This window comes from Aspergillus nidulans, chromosome V (genome assembly GCF_000011425.1).
Source record: "Aspergillus nidulans FGSC A4 chromosome V".
NCBI lineage: Eukaryota > Fungi > Ascomycota > Eurotiomycetes > Eurotiales > Aspergillaceae > Aspergillus > Aspergillus nidulans.
The window spans coordinates 977,804-1,002,246 of NC_066261.1; the positions used below are offsets into that span (position 1 = coordinate 977,804).

The window sequence follows — 24,443 nt, forward strand, 5'->3', positions numbered from 1 at the left end:
GCTATGCATCCAATGTCTTTCAAATGACAAGTTCAGTGTCGTACAAATCTCCTGGCTATGACCGATCATCGGCCGCGAATTTGTCAGACCAAAAGCCCCTATAATGCTTTTGATCGCCAATCCGGGAGATTTTGAGCACTTCTTCATGTGTTAATTGGAATTTGAAAACATTTAGGTATGTGCTTAGGCGAGATTCCTTTCCACTGGTAGTGATGGCTACGGCGCCACGGTAAAGGGACCATCTCAGAAGAATCTCTCCTTCGCCAACGCCATACTTGCCAGCCAGTTCCGACAGCAACGGATCCAACGGACCCCCTTTGGCTCGAGTAACCGGCGTGAGTGGCCCATAACTGGCTACCGCGATACCCTTCCTCTCGTGGTATGGGACGAGAGAGCCATGCTGCAGATAAGGGTGATATTCGATCTGATTGATTGCTGGCGGGATCCTCGCTGAATCCAAAATCGTTTCTAAGTGGCTCTCTAGAAAGTTGGACACTCCAATCGCTCGGGCTTTGCCTGCTTCCTTCACTTTCTCCATAGCCGCCCATGCATCCTGAAGCTCAGTTGGAGATTCGGCGAAGAAAGGCTGGTGGATCAAGTATCTGGAAACAACGACGGTTCATGGTCAATTTATGGAACAGCGATGAGAGGAGTAACACGTACAGATCAACATAGCTTAACTGGAGCTTCTCTAGGCTGTCTTCTAGAGCCTTGGGAACATTCGCAATGTTCTGGTTCACCTTGGTTGTCACGAATAATTGCTCTCGCGGGACACCACACTCTTTAATCGCAACGCCCAATTCCCGCTCAGTGCCGTAAACCTCGGCACTATCCAAGTGATGATATCCTAACCTGATGGCCGTTTTGATCGATTCGACCAAGTCACGATTGATGCTAGTATCTCCTTTCTTTTTGAACCAAGCAGTGCCGGTTCCATATCCAATCTGGGTTCAAGTTAGTAAAAGGGGTACTAGTGAGGACTGTGTCTACTTACCACAGGAATTGAAGTTCCGTCTTTCAACTGGGTAGTGGGAATTGACGTTGGGACCATAGTGCTTCGAGGAACCACTCAATGACGACTCTAAGATCCTGGAAGTCCTCGGCTATACTGCTCCGGGTTGTACCGCAGATCTGTGAATGATGTGGAGGCATCCCAACCTTTTTATGTCTACAATGATGGGCTTGGCTCCGGCCGGATCACGGAGTACTGTGCGAGATGATCTCAATTGCGAGCGAGAGCGGCACTGTTCCGTCCAATCCCCAATTACCGGACATTTCATGTTCTGAAATCCTCAGTCCTAGTCGCCATAGTACTGCAGGTTGGACTTTAGACTCCGTAAAGGGTAGAGTTGTGGAAATAGTACGGCAGGGAGTGCGGGGCACAGTATTATCGACCTGCTTATTTCTACCTGGGGCGTCTATCGTAGGTTTATTTGGTTTTCCCTGAAAATTGTGATCTGAGCGACTGGTTTACAACTGTCTACGCTTAGCTGGTATCTTGAGAGCGCTTGTATATCTTGCAATGCGAACATTAGTAGAAGCTAGGAGTTCATACTGAGCTTGATATGATGTCACTCTTGGGGTTGGTTATGTTATTAACCCGAGCGCGGCATCTCATCTCGACTCAAACTTATTAGTAACGGAGTAGAAGGCGACTGACTTACAACCAGTAATCAACGGCCTGCACTTTGTCTAGCTGGGAGCGTTTGCTGTGTCTCTCACTTTTCTAGCTACTTCTAAGTATTTTTTGGTTATATGTCTTTTCGTGCCGCATTCTCACAGTCGCAAATCCTCCGGAGCCGTCTGGGTAAAATGGCTTCCCAATTCTCCAAAGCAGACATGGGTGCTGGTCTTTCACTGGCGGAGCTCCCCAAATCAAATGTGTTCACGTCCAAACTTCCCCCCGATCCAGCCTTTGACACGCCTGAAGCATCTCACAAAGCGCAAAGGGAGAGACTCTACCCGCGGACAGTGAAAGGTGCGGCTTTCACCTTCGTCCGCCCTGAAACAACCGAGGATCCCGAGCTTTTGGGAGTCAGCCCCAGGGCGATGAAAGATCTCGGACTGAAACCTGGAGAAGAAAACACGGCGCAGTTCAAGGCAGTAGTTGCGGGAAATGAGTTTTACTGGGACGAAGAGAATGGAGGCGTTTATCCTTGGGCGCAATGCTATGGAGGTATGCTAACCCGGACAAGCTAAGTGTATCTAACAGGGCTAGTCCACTAACTTCTCTTCAGGATGGCAGTTGTATGTCTTCGTTCTTGCCACTCAAAGAAAGCAATATATTGACACAAGACAGCGGTGCATGGGCTGGTCAACTCGGAGACGGTGTAGGTTTTAGCCTTCAGACACGAAGGAACAGAAGCTGAACATCAGCAGCGCGCGATCAGCCTCTTTGAGAGCACCAACCCAAGCACGAATGTCCGCTACGAAGTCCAGCTCAAGGGTGCTGGAAGGACGCCGTACTCCCGTTTCGCAGACGGGAAGGCTGTGCTACGGTCTAGCATTCGTGAATACATTGTGTCAGAAGGTATGGTACAATTACTTCTAGATGTAGTTGCAATAAGTAACACGTGCATGTACAGCTCTGAACGCGCTCGGGATCCCCACCACCAGAGCTTTGTCGCTAACGCTCTTGCCCAAGGCAAGGGTTCTGCGCGAACGCATCGAGCCTGGCGCTATAGTTTGTAGGTTTGCTGAATCTTGGCTTAGATTCGGGACATTCGACCTACCACACTCGCGCGGTGACCGGAACATGGTCAGGAAGTTAGCAACGTACGTTGCCGAAGATGTGTTTAATGGATGGGAATCACTACCAGGCGCAGTATCAGTAGGTAAGGACCAGCAGGCTGACTCAGTCGAAGATCCTCCCAGGGGTCTTCTTGGGGACAAAATTCAGGACCACCATGGTGTGGAAGAGAACCGATTTGCTAGGCTTTATCGGGAGATTGCCCGTCGCAATGCAAAAACCGTGGCCGCATGGCAGGCATATGGCTTCATGAACGGAGTCCTTAACACAGACAACACATCAGTCTATGGACTTTCACTCGATTACGGGCCCTTTGCTTTTATGGATAACTTCGATCCACAGTACACCCCTAATCACGACGACCACATGCTGAGATACTCCTACAAGAACCAGCCATCGGTCATCTGGTGGAACTTAGTCAGGCTGGGCGAATGCCTTGGAGAACTTATCGGCGCCGGGCCCCAGGTTGACGACGAAAATTTTGTGAAGCAAGGAGTAACAGAAGATGCTGCGCCAGCCCTTATCAAGCGAGCAGAAACCATCATCGAGCGTACTGGCGACGAGTACAGAACTGTCTTCCTTAATCAGTACAAATGCCTAATGAGCAAGCGACTCGGCCTACGGACTCAGAAGGAGTCAGACTTCCAGGAACTATATTCCGAGCTTCTAGACACTTTAGAAGCGTTAGAGCTAGACTTCAACCACTTCTTTCGGCGCCTGTCTAGCGTTCCTATCGTTGATCTCGAAACAGAAGCAGGAAGGAAGGATATAGCGCACATATTCTTCCACATTGAAGGCCATGGCGGTATAGGATACACGGAGGACTCCGCGCGAGAGCGCATTGCCAAATGGCTGGACAGGTGGCGCCAGCGTGTGCTCGAAGATTGGGGCACTGAAGCCGACGCCGACATCAAACGCCAGGAAGCTATGAAAAAGGTTAATCCGAAGGTGTGTAATGCCATGCTTTCTTCTTTCTTCTTCCTTCCCCTTTTTACTTTTGCTTTGCTTTCAGCATTTCTCAACAGCGTAACTGATTGCTGCGTTGTTTAGTTTGTTCCCCGCGGTTGGATTCTCGAGGAAGTGATTGAGCGCGTTGAACGCCGTGGAGACAGAGATATTCTCGGAAGGGTGATGAATATGGCGCTCAACCCATTTAATGAGGAATGGGGCTTGAATAGGGAAGAGGAGGAACGTTTCTGTGGAGACGTACCAAGATTCCAAAGAGCTATGATGTGTAGCTGCAGCTCATAGAGTATAAATTAAAGTCACTTGAGTTGCTTATGTAGTAACCCCATGATCAGTTGGGTTTACGCAATCGAGCACAAGCTAGTCATACTACACTCGAGTCTCGACTAGTACGAATGAGAAAGAAGGAAAGCCTTAGTGTGAGATATTGGTTCCTTCTCAAAAGCTATACATCGCGCACAAATCCACTCAGCTTCATTTACTCTCCCTTTCTCGTTTTCGTTCATATTTTTGTTCCCTAAGTCTTCCGCAATACATAAGAGCATTCATCCCATCAGTCCATCCATCCGCAACCGAGAGACTATTATCCCCACTGTATTGAAAATCGATTACCTCTCCAGTGGCTCGAGAGACACGCAAGGCAGGAAAGTCGTAAAAGGTATGACTCAATAGTACAGGGATATCTCTTGAATAGATATCGTGGTTAACCGACGGGTTTAAGTCATTTCGGAACCAGGTTCGTAAGGCCAAGGTTTATGACCTGGCCGGGGGGGCTGAGCAAATAAAGCAAATCGTCATGAAGAGGACGGTTGGATGAGTATCCCCGTACACTGGTTCACTGCACAATTTGAGGCGTGACGAATAATGATGAGTTATCCATTTATCAATTAGTTGTTAGGGCACGCGCTTTGAATGTGGCCCGGCTGCTTGCACTGGTAGCAAACCCGCTCACCCTTGGCCTCTGTGGGACAATCGCGCGAAACGTGACCTGTCTCGCCACCTGTAATAACAATGTCAGAATCCGAAGCATGGAAACGAAAGGACAAAAAGCAAGAAGTTGGCAGAGCAGCTTACAGTTGTAGCACTTCTGGCCTTGAGTACAGTCACGGGCCATGTGGCCGAAACCACCGCAGGAGTAGCAGGTCTGCTGACGACCACCGTAGCCGCCTCCAAAGCCACCACCGTAACTGCCACCCTGAGAGCAGTTCCTGGCAATGTGGCCGACGCGTCCACACTTATAGCATTCCTGGCCGCCAGCGGGGCGCTCGTTCTCGCCGGCTTGGGGGCATTCGCGAGAGATGTGACCGACAGCACCGCAACGATAGCAGGACTTCTCCTTGGGAGCTACAGTGCATTCACGGCCTAGATTGAGCAAATAATTAACCTCTGTCAGACACAAATGGAAGGGTTGTACCCGGTACACTTACTGACATGTCCTTGTCCTAAGCGATCGAGAACTAGGTTAGGAAAAGACTTGGTATAGAAATGGGAAACAGATGTGTCATACCACCGCAGTTGTAGCTAAAAACAGGATATTAGCAAGTGGGCGCTTAGGCGGCTGAATAGCGAGCATACCAGGTAGGAGTTCCTTTCTTGGGGCAGTCGCGGGCCTATTAATTGACATTGTGAGATTCACGCAATCACAGAAGTCGACTCCGGTCAAGACTGTATTTACCTGATGTGTGGCCTCGCCGCCTATTATTTGATAGAATGTCAGTCCATGGTCTTTTCTATGGTGATTCAAGGGCGGGTATTGAGATCAAGCCCCCAGGCTTGCAACAGACATGTACGTTTCTGACGCAGGCAGAAAACTGAAGCATTTGGGAGGGGAGGAACAGATCAGACATGTAAGGCCACTAGTTCTCTTTCTGTCCTCCCCAACAGCCGGGATCTGAACATCCTGTGTGGGAAAAAAAAATGCAGCGGGATAGACTTGGGTGCCAATGGCATGTCGCCTATCAAATTTTTCATCGGAACTCACAGTTAAAGCAAACACGACCTCCAAAGCTCATTTTGAAAATTGGTATAAGGATTTGAAATTGAAGAAAGACGTTTTTATGAATGAGAGAGCGAGTTTGTTGGAGGGGCAAAAAATTCAAGCAGAAATTTAGAGATTTGCAGGGGCGGAAAGAATCTTTGACTGCAGATAAACGGGGAGATAATCGACTCGGTGCGGGGGGCTTTCTAGGCGCAGCCCCGTTCCTGAGTTCCTCAAGAGAATAACGCCTTGGCCTCCAGGCTCTAACAACTATCACATCAAAAGAGACCGAGTCTTTATTTCTCCGGTCCCAGCGGTTTCGTTCTCATCTTCATCACTCTTTCCTTTTCTCAGGCTTTGTCGCTTCCTCGCACGGAACTCGGAAGGCCAACGCCGTTAACGCCGCTTTACCAAGAGCAAACAAGTAAATGGATGCCAGCATGTATATTATCTCAGGAATTACCTAAGTGTAAGGTTTAGTTGCTCGAACTGGCGTATTAAGAGGTTTTGGGCATGGTTCGAATGCTGCTACCTGTAGAAGAGCGGTGTCAGCCGACGCGAGCTTTGGTTTCTGATGATTTCTGGCGTTGGCATAGTGGTATAGTTGATCAGCTAGTGACGGCACGCATAGCGACGGACATTTGTCCCGTAACCAAGAACCAAAGAGCCAGATTCCACAAATATCAGCGAGGTTGAAGGGAGGCTTCAGTCAGAAACAGAAACAGATTTATTAGTGGGCGTTCGATGCGAAGCCGTGAGGGTTTTCTAACCGACCGTCCCAAGGTCCCCAGGCCATCCAAGATCCGTCGACCTTCTGGTTCAGTCATTGTTCGATAAAATAATCCAAATGATTGGTAAAGACAGACTGGCGTTACTATGGAGTGGTATCTAGACAATTTTATAAAATGTAAAAGTTCAACAAGGCCCAGCCTTCTCTTAGCACGTGTTGTGGGAAAGGGGTCATCTGAAGTCGTAGAGTTCGAGAAGTTGTGACCCATGTTCTCTCTCTCGAAGCAGGAGCAGTCGTTCATCATCAAATCCAACGCAATCTCGCGCTTGAATCTTTTTATGCGGCATTTTTGCAGGCGGCGAGTCTGCCCGGCCTTGATCACGGTGAGGCACTCCATGGAGTAACCCTAAGCCCTTGGGGTCCCGTGGGCGCTGTTGATTTTCGGGTTTGATTTTAATGCTATTGTCGCCGCGGAAGACTCTTTGACTGCCAAAGGATGACACCAAGGATTCAAGCTCCCATATCCGGACTTCATCTCCGTGCGCACTCACGGAAACGGCTTTTCCTCGGTCGCTTATTTGCACGGCCGAAACAGACGAGGTGTGGCCCCATAGCCTCTGTCCCCCCCTGACAAATAAATTGCTTGAAGTCGACACAACAAGAAATACGGTTAGTGTATTATCCGCATGCGACGTCAAGAGATATGGGTGGGAGTAAGAAATTGAGGTTGGTGGATCTTTATGCAATATAGTAGGCATAGCCGGGCCAGAAATTTGTCTTTGTGTTGAGCCAGACAAGCGATGTAAACTCACGCCATACTGCGTATCCACGGTTGTGGTGAGTCGTGATTTAACCTGCTGGCCATTGTCATTAAAGTGCAACTCCTGGATACCTAGGGACCAGCCGCAGCCAATGTGGAGGAAACTGTAGACTATTGAGGCGATTATATCTGATCCCGCAAGGCGAACAGAAAGCGACATTGGCGCGAGTATGCTACCCGCCTTTAAGGAGGCAATAAGATGCGTCTCGTCTTCCCAGCTCGAAGCATGGGTTTCGAGCGGTAATTTATATAGCGACAGCATCATGTGCTTTGAAACGACCATGAGGTATGGGTATGAAGCGGCCATGGCTGTTATGGCACCTTGAATGCATCTAGTGCCAGAGAATCGCATACTCAATCGCAGACTCATCATATCCAATTTGTATATGCTGAGTACGCCATCGTAAAACCCTACAGCAACTTCTACACAGTTCTTCTCGGGACCGCAAGTTGCAGTGAGTGCAGTCGGGGAGGACGAGGATCGCGACTCAGGGCCCTCAAAACCAAGGACTGCTTTACAAGTGTTCGGCCTCTCCACAGACCACACTCGGAGTCCCTCGTGCGAATCCGCTGTAAAAATATAGCCTGCACAGAGTGTGACCAACATTGGCGGCTTAGGGGGCTGCGATATCTGGACCTCGGTCACTCGGCAAGTGCCTTTGGACCAGTTATGCCTGAGCTGATACTGTCGCTTCCAATTTGTAGCTCCCTCCTCCTTATTCAGGTGACCATGGTCCAGCCATGTCGAGACCCTCGGAGAATATTCAAGGTTTGATGGAGGGAAAGAAGTGCGTCGGGAACTTGCTAATCGTCTTGCTCGAGGCCGTACCCATTTTGAAAAATATTGCCGCTTCCAAAGCTCAGAATCTAGGGTAAGAGCATAGAACCGGCGAGACAGACTAGAGCACAGTGTGAGTTAAACTTCCACGACGGCAACGCTGGGAGACGTTCAGACCTTTGACAAGTCAGAAGTGCCGGTATTGGCAGGAAAGAAAGAATATGGAGCAGGATTTCGTCGCTTAGAGAAGACAGGTGATCGACCTGTCGCGCTTCTTCAGCTACACGCAATCGTTTTGGCGGTGGTGAGTAGGATAACTCGTCATGATGTCTTTTGGGCATTTTGTGATGTCCATAGTCCATCACAGTAATGCAAAGTGAAGTCGGTGGTCCGCGATGATCATGGTGGAATGTGTGCTTATCGATAAAGGGGTGCCGTAATCTTGGGTTACGCGTTATGTCATCAGCCACTCTCGTCCTGTATTCTAGATCTCGACTCACCAAGCACTTGGTGTTGTCTTCTTTGGTGACCAGCGCTTCCAATGGACATCTTACAGCAACTTCATTTGTCCCTTACTCAATATACGAGACATAGTTTCGATACTGCTTACACTGGTCTTAAGGCAGAGCTCGCCACGTACAACGCGCGCGTCAAGGATGCCGAGGAAAGAACTGAAAAAGCTGAACAGGCTCACCAGAAGGCGGCGGCCGAAGTTCAGAAGCTAAAGCAAGAGATTTCACTACTACAAGAGCAACTAAGACAAGATGAGGCCCTCACAAAGGAGACTGAAACGGCCGCCGAAAGTGCACTTCGATTAGATGAGACATACGAACCAGGGCATGTCCTTGGGAATAAGGCACTCTCTGAACTTGACGCTACGGATCTGAGAAGGATAAGTGATAGATATACCGAACTATACCAGCAAGCCACGATAATCGTCCAAGCGTCGGGGAAACTTAGAGGTCTAGTCAAACGCCACAAAACCAAGGTTGCACGCCTGAAAGCGCTACTTCAACGTCAAGAGCCTACCTCCGTGCTTGATGGAAAGGCTTCTGAACCCTACCGAGGTTTTGCAATACCAGTGAATCTGTTGGAAAGACCTGAACTCCAAAGGCCCACAGCTAATTTACTAAATGACCCAGCCAGGGCTCCAAAAAAAAGAGCGCCATCCGGAAGCCCCCTCAGCCCTACATTTGAGAAGACTGGGAATCAAAGCTGCAGGAGTACAAAGGACGTGTGCGATGGTGCAAGCGAAATTCGACTGCAAGAGAGACACCAAGAATTACTGTCCACGCCATCAGATGCTTCGACAGACGAGTTACCGGCTATAGGTGGTAATGGTTCAAATGTGATGGTTGAAACTTTGAAACGAAAGCGCGCCGCTCCGGAGCAGTCAGAACAAAAAAGCAATCCACTATCTGGAAGCTTAGGCAAGGGCGATTCGCTGCAACCTATTCTGGTCAAGAGTGAGACTCTATCATCTAGCCCTCTAATGACTCAATCTCCTCAGCCAGGACCGTCTGGAACCCAAGATCTGGACGATATTGGTGGCACTATCGTTACCCCCACGAAGAAGATCCGGTTCTACAGTGATCAAGATTACTATATCACTTCAGAGAACTCCCCAACTACCTCGAGATTAGCGTCGGGGCGACATGCACCGCTCCGCAATCGTACAGCTAGGGCGAATAGTATTGCGTCGAATGTACTTCAGCCCGTCGACGGCAATTTGCGGAACCTAAGCGCTGGCCAGATGGCAAATAAGAAGCGGACAGAAAACTTAGGTTCCTCAACGAGGATATCTTCGTTAGCGGAAGATGGTGACGAAACTCGGCCGCTACCGTGGAGGAGATTTATGAGGTCACCCCAAAGTGATACAAAGGCGCGAGCGTCGTCTAGAGTACTCCGGCTATCGAACATCCTCGAAGGAGCACCGCCAACAAGCCCAACATTGCAGACCAAGTCGACTACGAACGCTTCTGCAACCACTCCAGGCCGCCCGTCACATAAAAGCGTGAGAGGCAACCTCAAGACGACTAGTAGCGAAGCAAATGCTATGTCCACCACAACACTAGCAACTTCGGACTCCCCAAGACGTCATCCGAAGACAAGGCGCGCAGAGAATAATTCGGGTAAATTACAGCCTCAGTCGGGATGTTCGAGCCAAAATGAAACGATCCCCAACGAAAAGCCTTGCAGAGCCCGGCCGCCTCACCAACTTGGTCTTGAAGATTTCAGAATAAACCCAGACTACAACAATGGTCTAAATTATGCCTATGACGAGGTTGTCCGGAAAAGAGACGAGCGCAAACACGCCAGTGGCTGCACGCGTCCCGGTTGTTGCGGGGAGAAGTTCTCCGCCATGGCGCGTTTCGGCATCCCTCTTGATATACCTGGAAAAGCAACAAGTGACCGTGAAATTCTGGAAGAATACCTTGGGGAGGACATGAGTAAAATAGACACACTCAACTCTAAGATCCGTGATAGCCTTTTAGTCGAAGCAAAGACCAGGGTCTTTGCCAACCGATTCGGAAAGCATAGGCATCAACATCACAGGTCGGGAACGCCCCCTGGGTTCTGGCGTACAGAGATGCCTGGTACACAGGAACTGGAAGAGGACCGCGAGGAGGCGGGCAGACTGGAAAGGGAGAAAGTGCAGGAGCGCTATAGAGAAGCTATGCGCCCAGGTGGACTGTGGAAGTTCGCAGATGAGTGACCGACAATGTCTCTTGTGTCTCAGCTGCAGCTATTATACTAGAGATACGTAACAGAAATCGGCGATAGACTATGGGAAGGACAGCATCCAGTCATAGCGATCAGGCTTGATTTGACGGTACATAATTAGCAGCCAGCCTTCAAGATATCAGTAATTTTCATCGACAAGCGTTGCCGTCGTACAAGCTCAGGTTCGAGGATCACCTTTGCATCTGCGGAGAGGTGTAACAGACCATAGCCCGTGCCTACCTCGGCTTTCATCATTCCTTGGCGTATGACACGTGCTGTCGCTCCCATCCACATCTCATCTCCTGTTGGCAACATCCTACCAAGTGACCGAAACATTTGTCCATCGCTTTCATTTCTACTCTAAGCTCAGCTGCTTTAAATGTACCCTCGCTCATTCAAGCATGGACGCCGCTTCGAAGTTTAGAAGCCCGGTTCCTGCCGTCCTCCTACAGCCCTCTAAGTGGTTGCCGCTATACGAAGACTTCTTGACAAAGAATGCGAGCTCAGTAGGACAGGTTGAGTCTGCGCTGAGGTCGCTAACATACATCATACCAGGTTAGCTTCTTTATGTCTTCCGCTTGTTCAAGAATGAAACTCACATCGCTAGGACGCTATCGCGATTCAGAGATACCTTCAGAATGTGGTAAGCTGTTCTGCGTCAACCTTTAACAGCGCGCATCTAATCAAGGGAGTTCAGTCCACTCAGGAGTACAGCTACTGTCGTTATATCATGATCGTTTGATATCAAGGGTCATATCTAACCTACCGCCAACAATTCGTCGACCAAACCCTACTCCGCACACGCGCTATACTAAGTACTGGTCATCACAATCGCCTCTATATAAAAAAGTCGCTCTCACTCTCCAAACTATTCAATATACGGAGCTATTATGGGAGATGCTTGCACGACGCCGTGGCGAGAAGGTCCGTTGGCGTGTTGTCGTCTTTATTGAGGTCGTCAAGGCGATCTGTCGACTTTTCCTACTACGCCTTACGAACTCGCGCCCCCTTGTCAGCCCACCGCTACCTGAGCGTGAAATAGATCCCAGGTCATTAGAAGAAGATGACAGCGATTGGAACGGAATGGAGTCCCCGGTCAGCGAACGGCTCTCGGATTTAAGTTGGAACATGCCTCGTACTGGGCTTTCACTACCTTCTTTGCCCGACGTCAACGATGTTTCGAATTATCTTATATCCAAGGTCTTGACGGCAGATGACATCAAACCCCCAAAAGCGCTTTTGCACAGAGTCACAGGTCAAGGTCAATTAGCAGAAGTTCTTCACATCATTCGGCCGGTTATCTATGCACTTGCGCTCCAAAAATGGGGTAGCGATAAGCGAAGCTGGAGGCCCTGGTTGATCGGCTTTGGGATGGAATACGGCTCACGGCAATTAGCCAAGGCCGACTTTCGAGAGAGAGTCGCTGGTGGCCTCCGCGGACTGACCGGCCTCGAGAGAGAGGAGCTGAAGAAGAGAGGCTGGTCGATGGGCTGGTGGTTGATGCGGGGAGCCTTTTATGAGAACATCACGAGGTTCGTAACTCTTTAACAGATGGGAAGCATTATGCTGACATTAGTAGGTCTACATTGAGAGGACTCACGGATAAGATGAGAGGAAAACCACTTCTTGATCTCGTGGGAAGCATCATTGAGGATTACGAATACCTATGGGATAACTACTATTTCCCGACTGCTACATTATAAACGACTGTTCAGGTGGACTAGCTTATAATATTATCGGCATATTAGATAATTCACGAATCTTGACGTCTTACATTGCACCTCTTTTAGGGTATCATTAGGAGAGCATCTACTGCCTGGTTATTGAATGTAAATACAACTGTTTTCTGAAGCTCGGAACAACTGGGTATCACTGCATTATTCATAGACCTAACTCAATTCTCATAGAACCTCTGCAGTCTTCTTTCCAAACCACTCGCGGAGTTCCTGATCCGGTCCCCTAGACATACTACCGGCCGTCAATAAGAAACCCATAAGCTGCGTATTATCCTCCTCGGCAGGCCAGTCGACTTTCTCTCCACCCTTGACCTCGAGCATCTCCTTCGCTGTACCCCAACTAAACCGGCATTCATTCCCCCACCCAAAGACAGGATCCATGTTAGTTCGCATCCACCCGACGCACTTTGAATCAGAAGGATATCCGCTCCCCCAACCATCGCCCACTCCTCCATTTTCCTTGAGAACTTCATAACAAACATCAAGCGCAACATCTCTTGTAACCTTCGCCACCACACTTGCTGCGCTAACGCAAGGATAAAGCGAGTCCGCCTTCTTTGCGACGGTGATCCTCAGCGATGGGAACACCATCTCCAGTTTCTTCTGGTAACTTGCTGGATTTCCTATCGTATCGATATAGACCTCGCGCACGTTCAGTTTTCTCTCTTCCACAACACCCCTAATCAGCTCAATCGTTGCATCCATTGCTTGCGCATTCAGGTTGTACACTCCCGCTGCAGGTCGCATCATGCCCGATGATATATCCCGTGCGGAAAGAAGCTTTGTCGCCCATCCGCACGACTCGTGCAGCGGTGAGCCTTGTGTACAAAGGATGCGCATGAGATTTGCTCGTACTCCCGCAGTGAGAACTTTACTGTCGTTGAAGCTGTACTCTTCCGACAGCAGCGAGTGGTGCAGAGAGCTGGGAAGGTAAAAGGCACTGTAAACCATTGGCCCAAGGACGGGGCCGCGACCGGCTTCATCAATGCCTAGAATTAGATAGTCATGTTCTGGATTTGTGGCTATTGTCTGTGTCGAAATCGCTGGTGGAGCGGGCGAGAAGTGTGCGTAGGATTCGCCTGCCAGGAGCCGGGGTTTGTCAATGCTTGGGGGTAAAAAGGTGGATATATCGACAGCCACGGGTTCGGTATTTGGGAATGGGCTGGTAGGTATCTCTTCATCCATCCTGAGTAATTGAGTTGTTTTTGTCCTTGATGAGCGTTGATTGAGGCGTTGGTGGATGGACGAATCTAGAAAATGGTAAATTGAAGTTCAATATGGAGACGCGTCTCTTAGATGCGAAGCGCGTTCCACTTAAATTTGGCTGGTTCGAAAAGACAAACTCGTACAATGGTGCATGCATGTGACGAGACTGAATTAGAAGCAAGAATAACAATGTTTCTTCACTGTATCAGCCATCGAAGGCGGACGATAAGTACAAAATGGAGTGTTAAAAGTGAATACTGCGTATAAGTCAAAGTAATACTCAACCTTGGCCAACAGTTTGAGTTACCAAACTATGGGTGGCTGCTACGATAGACTAAAATTTAGCTAAGACGGCGCGACTTCAGCTCTGCGTCAGCTTCATAATAAAACTTCCAGTACATTTTCGTTACCTGGAGTGCTAAAAGGTAAATAACTATTATAAAAATAAATTAGGGCCGACCGCGACTCGAACGCAGGACCTAGCGGAAACACGAAGCTGCAGCCGCTTGCTCTACCAAACTGAGCTATCGACCCTTGAATACATAGTTACTTTTGCATAAAGTAACACATAGAGCAAACAACTAGTAACAGGATAAAAGTGCGGAACAGAGTACCTTCACTTAGGATTAGATCATGACAGGCCACACTTGAACTTTGTTACTGCTCACCAACCTAGAGCCTGATAAGCTTGCCTGTAGCTTGTTGCACACAGTTATCACTACTGCACAGCTAGACTAGCTTGTGGCTGCGACCCAATATTACGGATGGGTTTATGGGCTTGAGAATTTAGCAAGCCTAGCGCATCTGGGTAAGAGCATCTGCGGAATGCCATCTGCGGAACGCCGTTGCTCTATCGCCTCAAACTACTCATGCCTACCCGCTATTATACTGTACTCAATATCCCTTGTTAGGTTGGTGTGACGGAAGGACGGCTTATTCGATCGTGATGACCATGGGTATCCCGTTTACATTCTGACATTCGTAGTGCATTGCATATAAGCATAGTAACAATTATTTGTCTGTTTGCATTGCTATGAATTTTCGCCGTTATGTGGCCACTCGGAGTGACGAGCTAGCGACACTTTCTCAAACGCCTGGCTACTAACCACAGATAGCAAGGCGTCAGTAGGACAAACAGACTTAGAGATAAAGTGGAAGGAAGAGGCCAAAGACAAAGTATACAAACTTCCAAGTACGGAACGCGTCTCGAACCGTTTTGGACTAGCGCCCTCCGCGTGTCATGAATCTCTAGTCCCCTCCAGCTTCTTTTCTACCCAAGCTTAATTCCCACTCATCGAACTTCTCACCACTACAATTTGCTTACTTACTCATGTTGCGCGAGGCTTATCAAGGCTGGGATTGAGCTTATCCGGTACAAGATCCACGAAGACTAGCCGTTTGGACTCCCCGAACAACCGCAATCATGGCTCCACGAGCGTCGGTGAAGGCTCGCGATTTCGACTACTCAAATGTTGGAAAAGCCGGAAGGTATGCTTCACAAGCAGTCAACCAATACGATGTTACACGTCGTTTGCAGACCGTCGGGAACCCAACTAACTGTCAACAGACGCACGGGTATCACACTGGCGGAAGGCAAGCGGGACGAACATGGAATGGAGGAGGTCGACGGAATATTTTCATCACCAGAGAAATCACCCCTCGGCGATAACGGGCTTGATACTAGCGAGTCGATAGGCTCCGACATGTCTATGGACGAGGGTAATTGCTCCCCCAACTTCCGTAACCGTAACGAAGCTGAACTCTTAAGGCAACGGCCCCGGCCCTGCTGACTTTCTCAGCGGTACCAACGGAACACGCACACCTCGCTTCCCTCCGCCCGTCCCAAGATCACCGTCAAAGTCCGGGATTACCGGGTCTCCGCGCAGGACCCCTGGCCTGCGGTCCTCTCAAAGCCCACAGCGCCATCTCCCATCATCTAGCCCATCTGACGGCAGAAGCGTGAGAAGAGATTCACGGCGAGAAGTATCGCCTCTAACCGACCGTTCCGTTAACGCTACGCCATCACTGGAGCACTCACATGCCGCGCGCACCAAGGGTTCGAGGAAGGCAGAGAAACCGGCACGGATCGACGTTTCCGATAGCGAAGCAAACGGCGACGAGAATGGAGACTCAATGGATCAAGACGGTTTTGTGGGTAGTTATATTAATGGTGATGATACAACGCTGGGAAATGACCCCGAGGAAGTCGAGGACAATAGCGCCGAAGAGAGACCAGTTCAGAGTCCTCCGTCCAACAAACGCAAAGGGCCAAGAAAGGGACGTAAGCCATTAACAGCCGCGAAAAGCAGGCAAACCCTCACAGCGCAAGACGCATCAGAGGAACAAGAGACAACACAGAAACGAAAGCGCGCCGGGCGGCCGCCCAAATCGCAAAACCAACCCACAGACGATATCGAAGAGCGAAGACCACAGAAAAAGGCCAAGACAACAGTGCCAGAACGTCGTGTTTCAGGCCCCTCAGGTGATCCCGAGTTGGATAAAATGGTTGAAAACTATGTCAACCGGACTGGACCGCTCAAGGGACGAAGCCTCTATATTCTTAAACGCGAGAATCCAGCGGACCCATCTGCGACGCACACCCGATCAGGACGTGTGTCTGTCAGACCGCTGGCCTACTGGAAGAACGAGCGGTGTGTGTACGGTGACGAAGAGGCAGCAGAAGGACAGCGATTTCCCCTTTCAAAGATCAAAGAGATTATTCGAACCGAAGAGCTGGAACCGGAGAAGAGGAAGAGGCGAAAAACGAAGAAGTCGAAATCAAAGAAGAGCAAGGATGGTAGCGATTCCGAGGATGACCAATACCGAGATCCTTACGAGGAGAAGGGAGGTGTTTTACATGGTTATATCAGAAAATGGGACAATGAGACACAGACAGCTCTAGACGAGGAGGAAGTTTTAGGTATGTACACCAAACCTTCATCAATAATCGACGAACCTGACGCCGTACAGATATCGCGTACGCCCCGTCTGGTATCGAGACTCGAGATGTCAAGGGCGCATCATTCAGGTTCGCCAAGCTTCTGAGTTCACCATTCATCGGCTCAGGCATCGTTGAACTACCCCCCGGCGGAGTCAAGAAGCCAAAGAACGCGAAGAAAATGCATATGATATTCTACGTTGTCAACGGGCGAGTTCTAGTGGACATCTCAGGCGTCCAATTTAGTGCTGGCAAGGGATGCGTCTTTCAGGTTCCCCGTGGTCAGTATTAGACAATCGCAACCCATACCACTCATTTTGCACCGCTTACCCATAATAGGTAACTACTATAGCTTCGCAAACACATACAACAAAGATGCTCGATTGTTCTTCACCCAGGGCTGTGTCCCTAGCACGGCGGAGGGAGATGATGCTCCTGGTTCTGCGTCTAAAACCGATGCGCTTGACGGCGAATCAAACACCCCTCCAGCACGTTCCAGGCCACAGAAGGCTACAGCCGGTAAAGGCAGGCCTAAGGGGAAGCAGAAGCCCGCTGCTTGAGTTGAAAAGGCAACATCACCTTAAGTGTTCTATTATCCCGATCCGGTTCCAGCGACTTTACAACTCACCTTTTTGCATACCGTTACGTTACCAATTTCCAACGTTTCTCATCTTGTTGGTGTAGCTTCGACACTGTTCCGACTGTTTTGGTTTTAGCGATGCCCTCATGTTACCCTGGTACGGTGTTGTTGTATCCATCTATCAATTTTATTACCTTTCCAACATTTCTCTTTGAGCCAGAACGAGGAACACCGGGCTCACCCGACATTTGAGTCGATTAGCATACTTTTATATAATACCCCAATTTTGCTCTAGTTTAGATCTCCTCCATGTCCTCGTCCAACTCATCATCCAGCCCAAGCGGCGGAAAATCCCCCACCTGCACCTTCTCCGGTTTCACAAAGACTCCGCACCGATTTGGGCACATAAAGTACCGTTTCCCATTGACACTCCCGTCGTTCTTCCCTGTTGGCTCGTCGAGTTCAATCCCGACCCAGATGGGCAGTGCTGGGGTGTCCACGGTCTCTATGTCAACACCGGGAACTGGGATTGCCGGGACGGGGCCAACGAAGCGGATCGTGCCACGGCGGACATGGGGTGGTGAAGAAGGGAGAATGATTGCTCGTTTTGAAACGGAGATGTCTGCAGAGTGTCATTAACAGCACCCGCCATCCACCAGATTCTCATCGTTCACCACACAGGTTTGGTGATAAGCGAACAAAGGATACTTACCACGTTTCTCGACCTCCTCCTTATCCTTCCTCGCTTGCTCAGCCATCGCTTCAACTGGCGAAAGCGCGTTCGGATCAAACCGCCCCAGCTTCTGGCTCTTCTTCCACGCAAGGACCGAATTCGGCAGGCTTTCGTATGTCTCTGTTGGAAGGACGTACTTCTCCACGGATGAGAGGTCGGTGAAATTCACTCGTGCCGCTTGGGGCCGTGTATCATGGACCTATCCAGGCATCAGTTAATACCAAATCACCTTTCTTGTTCTTTTGATGAACTGTACCTCAATCTCACATCCCCGCGTCAACCCCCACTCCCCAATTATTGTGTCATCGCCATCAACCCAATGTTCTGCACGGCCGGGTGTCTTGAGACGGAGCTTTTGGCTGCTTGGTGGTATGCCAGTCATGGTCTCCAACTTTGCCTTGACCTGCTGGACGGTCCATGTTGGAGTTATGCGGCGTTCTGAATGCAGGCGGGGTTCGTCGGAGGGGGAAGATGTAAATGGGGTTGTAATTGCGACGGGGATGTCAGTCGGTGTTGGTTGGAAGGACATGTTGTATGTTTATCAGGTATCGTTGCCGACTCTCAGACGGACGCGTAGGGCGGAGGTTCGGAGATTCGAGAGGGCGGATTAGATGGGCAGGAATTAGCAACAACCGTACGACTAGAGCCCAGATGTATAGGATCTAAGGATATTTCTGGACCGCGGTCAGTTTGTAGGAATACAGGAAAGAGTAATGGAAACAGATGGAATGATATGGCAGTTGTGAGGTGCGGGGAGCCAGTGGAAGCACATCTCGAATTCCAGAATTCTCTGCGAGCCAATTGTAGTATTATGACTTGATAGAATATATTTTGAACAGCTGCAGAGGATCAGGAAATAGGGCCGGTACTTACTGTCAATACAAAGTCTGAGGAGAATCTGGCTGTAATTGTCCTGGAATTGAGAACAGAAAACCAGAGCGGGGCGATTGTGATAAAGACACGGCGCGGGGCTATGGTATTCTGACTTGACCAATTAGAAGCTCGTTCCTGGAGCCTACATGGTGTAATATACTGTGGTTATATGAACGGCACATCAAGTACATAAATCTCAGCCTGCAGAATATATATTTATCGCTCCTATACAAAATGAAATACGAACTAACGATATGCGCAAAAGCACTACTGCTCTATCGTTGGACATAGGCTTTACATCCGTTAAATTCACTTTATATCTCCATACCCGGGAGCTACAGGGACCAAGCTTTTGTTTCTTGGTGTGGGCAATACAAGCCTTGCCCTCGTACTCCTTAGCCGTTTCCTCCAGAAGCGATGTTAACTTTGTTTTGGGCATGGTGAGTATTTCCTTTACTTCTAATTCGATCAGCTGTGACGTCGTCTCGATGCTCTAGATGCTTATCATACCTCTTTATCACACCAACGGGTTCAATTTGAATTCTTGATGCAAAGTGACACCCATCATAGCATTGGGGCTGGGCGTGCTCATTAAGCAGAAGCTGCCTGTAAGCAGGCAACAAGGGCTGTAGTTGTAATCGTAGTTAATAGTCAGGTAGCGCCAGATCCGTTGAAGTGCATCCATCATTGACTTGGGCCCATCTGCCCGTGAGCTCCATGACCGCCCACGCATTGCATTGTCGTTGGCATCGAAAATCGCTTTTCGTTATGAGTAACGATGATGAAGTACAACTGATACTTGACACTTGTTGTTCGGGCTCTTAAATACTGCTTCTTAACAGGAACCTAAGGTACCGCTGTTTTATGAGCCCTCTGCCCACCGGCTTAGTGCCGCTAGGCTGTGGCTGAACGAGAAAAGACTTCTGAGGGTGGTCAATTTGTTTGGCGATGGCAACAGACTTGGGAATATCCTTCCTCTTGCCTGTGTCTTTGATACAAGTCTCACATATCCGGCCAGGCGTGCCTAGGCCATCATCCTTCAGAAAATTTCCAATTGCGTCGCTGACCCTGTACCTGGTATATTAGGAGTTCCATTAATACCAGGAGCTAGGAAGCAAATGCCGGCGCCCTGCTCTTCTTCCACCTAAACATCCTCCATAAACGGCCCATGGATATCATTGCTTGTCTTCTCATGCCAGCAGAATTTAATCAATTCATAAGAAACGTCGAATAAATACACCTCCTTCTCAGCAGCCTAACCGATTTTGAGCATGACATTTTTTGGAATCCAGTCCACACCATAGGAATATGAAGCGCGATGATACCGGCATTGCGGTAGCTGAGATTGTCAGGGTTAGCGAGTGCTCTTCTTGAGGTATGGATAGCCACTATTCAAGTGAAATGGTACTATATAACTAGACTCTGAGCGTGGTCAGGGACGACAGTACATGTTTGGCTAGGGTAGGGTTCAACTTACTCCGTTTTTCCCTATTGCTCCAATGCAGGCGAATGCCCATGACATCCCGAGAGCTCCCTCCTGAGCTGTTATTCATGTCTGCCGTGTTATGTTCTCGTCCCAAGGCGTGCTACGCACAGCCTTGCAGCTCGGGATTCCTACTTGCGACTGTGAGTAGTGGCCCTGGTAGAAAGCAAAAAAGTAGGTATCAAGATCTAGATGAAGGTATGACTGCAATGTGTCTAACATCTTAAAGATATAGGAATTATAGCATCCATTCATGTGCATAAGGATTTTTTGAGTTGCCGGCACATTTCTCATGGTCTGTTGATGATCAAGTATTGGTATAACTGGAAAGATGAAAGACTCATTGAATTGTGGGTACAAGGGGGGTAACAACATCTTGCAAAACGCACCGTCCATTTGATGCGATGGTATGCGCTACTGGCTTTCAGATTGAAGAGTGGTCCTTTCTTGGAATCGCAGAGGCTGGTTAGTGGTTGTTTTGACAGATTCGCGTATCGGACTTAGATACACATTGGCGTGAACAGAGACGGCAGGCAAGAAAGCTGCAGCTGTATACAAAGGAAGCAGGAAGTACCCAAGGATAATGGTTGCCTTAACCCAAGAACTGATATTGGTATGCTGGTAATATAGGTACCGTGCTTTTGGTCTAGTGAAGGTATACTATCATTTCTCTCATCAATCTTACCGCCTATAGTAAGGTGCATTCCCTTCTATGCCTGGTTCTAGCATATATTACTCAAAACAAACAAGTCATCCTGAGAATGGAATATGTTCGATAGGAGGAAAAATGCTTCAAATGGTCTGGCGCGTTGATAAGAGCAACGTTTTCAAGGTCATTTTGGTCCTCGGGTGCTTGAACGCCTGACCATAGTCTATAATGATGTCAAAGAACTCAGAAGTCCACAAAAGACAATTACTCCCCCACCTCTTCCAATACAAGACACTATGCATAGTAATAGTAGCCTTCTTTCACAGGCAACCCCGAGCTGCATGTCTTCCGGGCGTCCGGCGCTCTACATTTGAGGGAGGTCTCATGCTGTCGGAGATTTTATGGCGAATAGAGAGAGGACTAGGACTCGATACATACTGCCTCGTCCGATCAGGGAACAGTCCACGACGGGAAGTTTCGAACAAACTAGGCGCGAGATTGGAGTCAGCTTCCCTGCGAAAGCCAGTATCTTCGCGAGCTCGGGCTTGGTGGCGTTGCTCCTACTCCTCCTTCGTAACTGGACGCTACTATTCGTCCATTAGTGATTCAGATCCGGCAGCAGCCAACGGAGTACTCCGCCGAGCGTCAGGGCTATGGTACTCTGATAGTGCCATAGGCTACTGAGAAAATATGTATCATCCGCCATGATTGCGAAGCGAGATTGTAAGACCGGTCTGGACCACCAGGTCTCATGAACTGGTTCCAGGGATCAGAACCAGCTTCCATAAATGTGCGGCGGAAAGTAATAATCTCAAGAAGATGTTATTACTGTGGTGCTCTCAAGCACTAGCCGGGATCCCCACACCCAGACGTTTCATCTTCAGCGAGGCTTTGTGTGGAGTGATTAGGTATGTCTTGGACAGCCAATGTGTCAAATCAGTGCCTCCGCCATTTAATTTAGTTAGATGAGTGATACAATTGGCGCTGCAATGAAATAATGGGCTGAGCCTATCACCGTCTAGACGCAAATGCCTGACAGTGGATGAGTCAAGTGAGGTCAAATCAACAAGTGAATTGCGACGGCTCTGCTGACAGCCCGTGTCCAAGGACTAAGAGGGTGTGCAGAGGCCATTGTGGAGATAACAGCTCTAAGACACATCGAAGCTGGAAGTCCAGAACCGGGTGGAAGTGGTGCATTGAGATCGAGCCCATGCAGGGTTGTGGGCAGGAAATAGACTTCAAGGGCGATGCTAAAGGAGGGGTAGAACCCTGGTGCTGATAAATGATAGTATCACGCAGGATCTCAGTCTCAATGTGATGAAGTTGGCTAGGGCGATCGCCTAGATCCACGCAATCTGGACCATCAATTTATCGACGATTTAACATCACAAAGGACGTTGCCGAGACGGCAAGAGAACGCGAGGAGGGCCTTGGCAGCAGCAAGTATACGGCGCCTCGCAAAGCATGTCCGGACTGCTTGATTGATTCTTCATTTCGCCCTATTTTTCCTTCCAATCTGAAGTAATCACGATTGACCCACCACCCGGCCATGCCCGGCTTGACATGATTCCATGAACCGTCAGTCCCGGGATCGCGAAGGAGATGATGAATGACGGTTGGGTGCCTTCGCACTCCACACCCATCGTTCTGAACCTGATTGCTACGGTAAACCGCGTAAGCAGCTCTTTTCTTCGTCATTGCACCCTGGGATGCCCAAGTCGATGATTTCCCGTGGTTGGGCACCGCCATCATTGTTCCATCATTGTTGCTGAGAATTCCAAGTCATACTGGGTGCTCAATATATTTTGTACCCGGACCTATGCTCCAGGACCTGCTGCCTCATAGATTGTAGCCTGGAGGGCGTTGATCCTTCCGTTTCCACCTACGTCGGAGGCACGGACTGTTCATATCGAGTGATCCAGGATCCCTTTACTTGTATTTGCTGCGCAGCGGCCCCAGCATCCGGGGACATTGGATGGTAAATGCCGTTGGCAGGATTCAAGATATCGCTCTGAGCATCGTGCCTTTGTGCATCAAGATCGGGTTGCAGGGTAGATCCCGGTTAGTCGCCAAAACAGCATTAATGCGGCCAGAGAGGAGGAACGATTATAATTACATCACTGGAGGTGTAGGGTATCAGTATGGGGCCAAACTGAGTCATGGCCACAGGCTGTGCTCTATAGATTTGTACCCAATCTGATCCTTCGCCTTACAGGGGCGATGAACCGGGGAGAACGAGTTGGTGGCTTCTAAGCCTCATCCGGGGTCCGCGAGGAGACTGGAACACTCAGCCAAGCTGCGGTCAACTTCCAGGAGACAATCAACAATCCGAGAAGGAGCTAGAAGTAATCCACCCACAATTCGTCGAGGTTGGCCCTCAAAGTTGAGACCTGAAAGTTAGAGAACTGTGGGAAGGTTGTGGCAGCAATGACGGACATTTCCTTAGCGACGATCACTTCTGCGAGCCAGGACTAGAACGAGCATTAGCAGCGGTATCCTTGTCGCTGACCCACAGGGCCCAACTTGAAACTTTTCCCAATCAAACGCAAACGTCGTGGAAGTTCGACCAGCCCCGTTGACTGCTCTTACCACGGTCTCTGGTGGACTCGCAGTCCCTTTCCCGATCCTCGTCTGTTTCTTCCACTGCGGCTCCTCGACTGGATTGAAGGAGTCGAGTCTCATGAGAACGATGATCAAACTCCCGAGACTACCAAGACGGAGATTTCCGTGGCTCAAAGCTTTGGACCTGAAACACGAGGGGACGTCAGATTGGCGAATCAGGAAGCTGTTTACCCCTCAGGACCTCCAACGCCTCCCGCATTTCCTTCAAGAACCTCCCCGAGGTCATACGGCAGAGTTATACAATAGTAGTGCACTCTTGCCCGAGGAGTGGAATATCACCAAGCGCTCAATCGAAACTTACGATCCTGATGTGCCTTCCCGCAGGCATATGCATCCCGATTATCGACCAGGAACCCGAGGTTGGTTTGCCGCACAGCGTCAACTTGAGGAACCTGTGTTCTAGGCCTTGGTGAGTAACCCACCGCCATTTAACTCCCTTCTCGACCACACGATATTGTGATATCACTAACCGCGGCAAATCGACAACCAGATTCGAGAATTCTAAATTAGCAGGGACAATCTCAATTTCTACATGCTGTCGATGAATCATGATACATCGAAAACCATCGCAGCCGACGCATGCGCCAGAAAAGGAAGTGCGAGCCCGAGACTGGCTTTCTGGACAAAGCATCGTCTCGTCCGATGTATCTGACGGCGACTTGCTGCTCAATAGCTCTCACGAGCTTCAATCCTGCAGGCGTTGCGTCGCGCCGGGTCGGACAATCTGGTGTTTGCGTTCGCAAACTGCGGAACCAGCTTGAAGAACTCGAGGTCGCCTCAACGCACAGGTGTACAGACAACCCGAGAGGCAGCCTTCCGATATATTCATACAACCTCGGTTTGGCCGCTGGAAGTGTCTCGGCATAACTGCGGGACCT

At 49.4% G+C, this 24,443-nt stretch overlaps 8 protein-coding genes across 8 annotated transcripts, besides 1 other annotated feature; 4 read left to right on the forward strand and 4 right to left on the reverse strand.

The window, feature by feature from the left end:
• Window positions 1-24,443: part of a sequence feature (contig 1.88 1..183820(1)) that runs on past both edges of the window.
• Window positions 56-1,051, reverse strand: ANIA_05109 (aldo/keto reductase; the record flags this gene model as incomplete). Its single annotated transcript, XM_657621.1, has 3 exons — window positions 56-602; window positions 664-944; window positions 995-1,051. The coding sequence occupies 3 exons, from the start codon at window positions 1,049-1,051 to the stop codon at window positions 56-58; spliced, it is 885 nt and encodes a 294-aa protein (XP_662713.1).
• ANIA_05110 (YdiU domain protein) lies at window positions 1,648-4,689 on the forward strand. Its single transcript, XM_657622.2, has 6 exons — window positions 1,648-2,176; window positions 2,246-2,247; window positions 2,335-2,509; window positions 2,552-2,579; window positions 2,713-3,697; window positions 3,800-4,689. The coding sequence occupies exons 1-6, from the start codon at window positions 1,756-1,758 to the stop codon at window positions 3,998-4,000; spliced, it is 1,812 nt and encodes a 603-aa protein (XP_662714.2). The 5' UTR covers window positions 1,648-1,755; the 3' UTR covers window positions 4,001-4,689.
• ANIA_05111 (putative zinc knuckle domain protein (Byr3)) lies at window positions 3,872-5,816 on the reverse strand. Its single transcript, XM_050612189.1, has 7 exons — window positions 5,697-5,816; window positions 5,391-5,410; window positions 5,291-5,325; window positions 5,223-5,236; window positions 5,143-5,157; window positions 4,790-5,077; window positions 3,872-4,715 (listed from the first exon to the last, which is right to left on the reverse strand). The coding sequence occupies exons 1-7, from the start codon at window positions 5,725-5,727 to the stop codon at window positions 4,603-4,605; spliced, it is 516 nt and encodes a 171-aa protein (XP_050468135.1). The 5' UTR covers window positions 5,728-5,816; the 3' UTR covers window positions 3,872-4,602.
• ANIA_05112 (uncharacterized protein) lies at window positions 7,985-10,737 on the forward strand (the record flags this gene model as incomplete). The annotated part of the gene is made up of 4 exons (XM_657624.1): window positions 7,985-8,031; window positions 8,142-8,154; window positions 8,197-8,325; window positions 8,578-10,737. 4 exons carry the CDS (start codon window positions 7,985-7,987, stop codon window positions 10,735-10,737), a joined length of 2,349 nt encoding a protein of 782 aa, XP_662716.1.
• Window positions 11,147-12,448, forward strand: ANIA_05113 (peroxisomal membrane protein PEX16; the record flags this gene model as incomplete). Its single annotated transcript, XM_050612190.1, has 4 exons — window positions 11,147-11,300; window positions 11,353-11,388; window positions 11,443-12,277; window positions 12,325-12,448. The coding sequence occupies 4 exons, from the start codon at window positions 11,147-11,149 to the stop codon at window positions 12,446-12,448; spliced, it is 1,149 nt and encodes a 382-aa protein (XP_050468136.1).
• On the reverse strand, window positions 12,647-13,917 carry ANIA_05114 (ribonuclease H2 catalytic subunit RNH201; the record flags this gene model as incomplete). The annotated part of the gene is made up of 1 exon (XM_657626.2): window positions 12,647-13,917. The coding sequence occupies exon 1, from the start codon at window positions 13,664-13,666 to the stop codon at window positions 12,647-12,649; it is 1,020 nt and encodes a 339-aa protein (XP_662718.1). The 5' UTR covers window positions 13,667-13,917.
• Window positions 15,111-16,917, forward strand: ANIA_05115 (Cupin domain protein; the record flags this gene model as incomplete). The annotated part of the gene is made up of 4 exons (XM_657627.1): window positions 15,111-15,175; window positions 15,225-15,406; window positions 15,456-16,607; window positions 16,658-16,917. 4 exons carry the CDS (start codon window positions 15,111-15,113, stop codon window positions 16,915-16,917), a joined length of 1,659 nt encoding a protein of 552 aa, XP_662719.1.
• On the reverse strand, window positions 17,502-18,467 carry ANIA_05116 (tubulin-folding cofactor B; the record flags this gene model as incomplete). Its single annotated transcript, XM_657628.1, has 3 exons — window positions 17,502-17,827; window positions 17,918-18,137; window positions 18,195-18,467. 3 exons carry the CDS (start codon window positions 18,465-18,467, stop codon window positions 17,502-17,504), a joined length of 819 nt encoding a protein of 272 aa, XP_662720.1.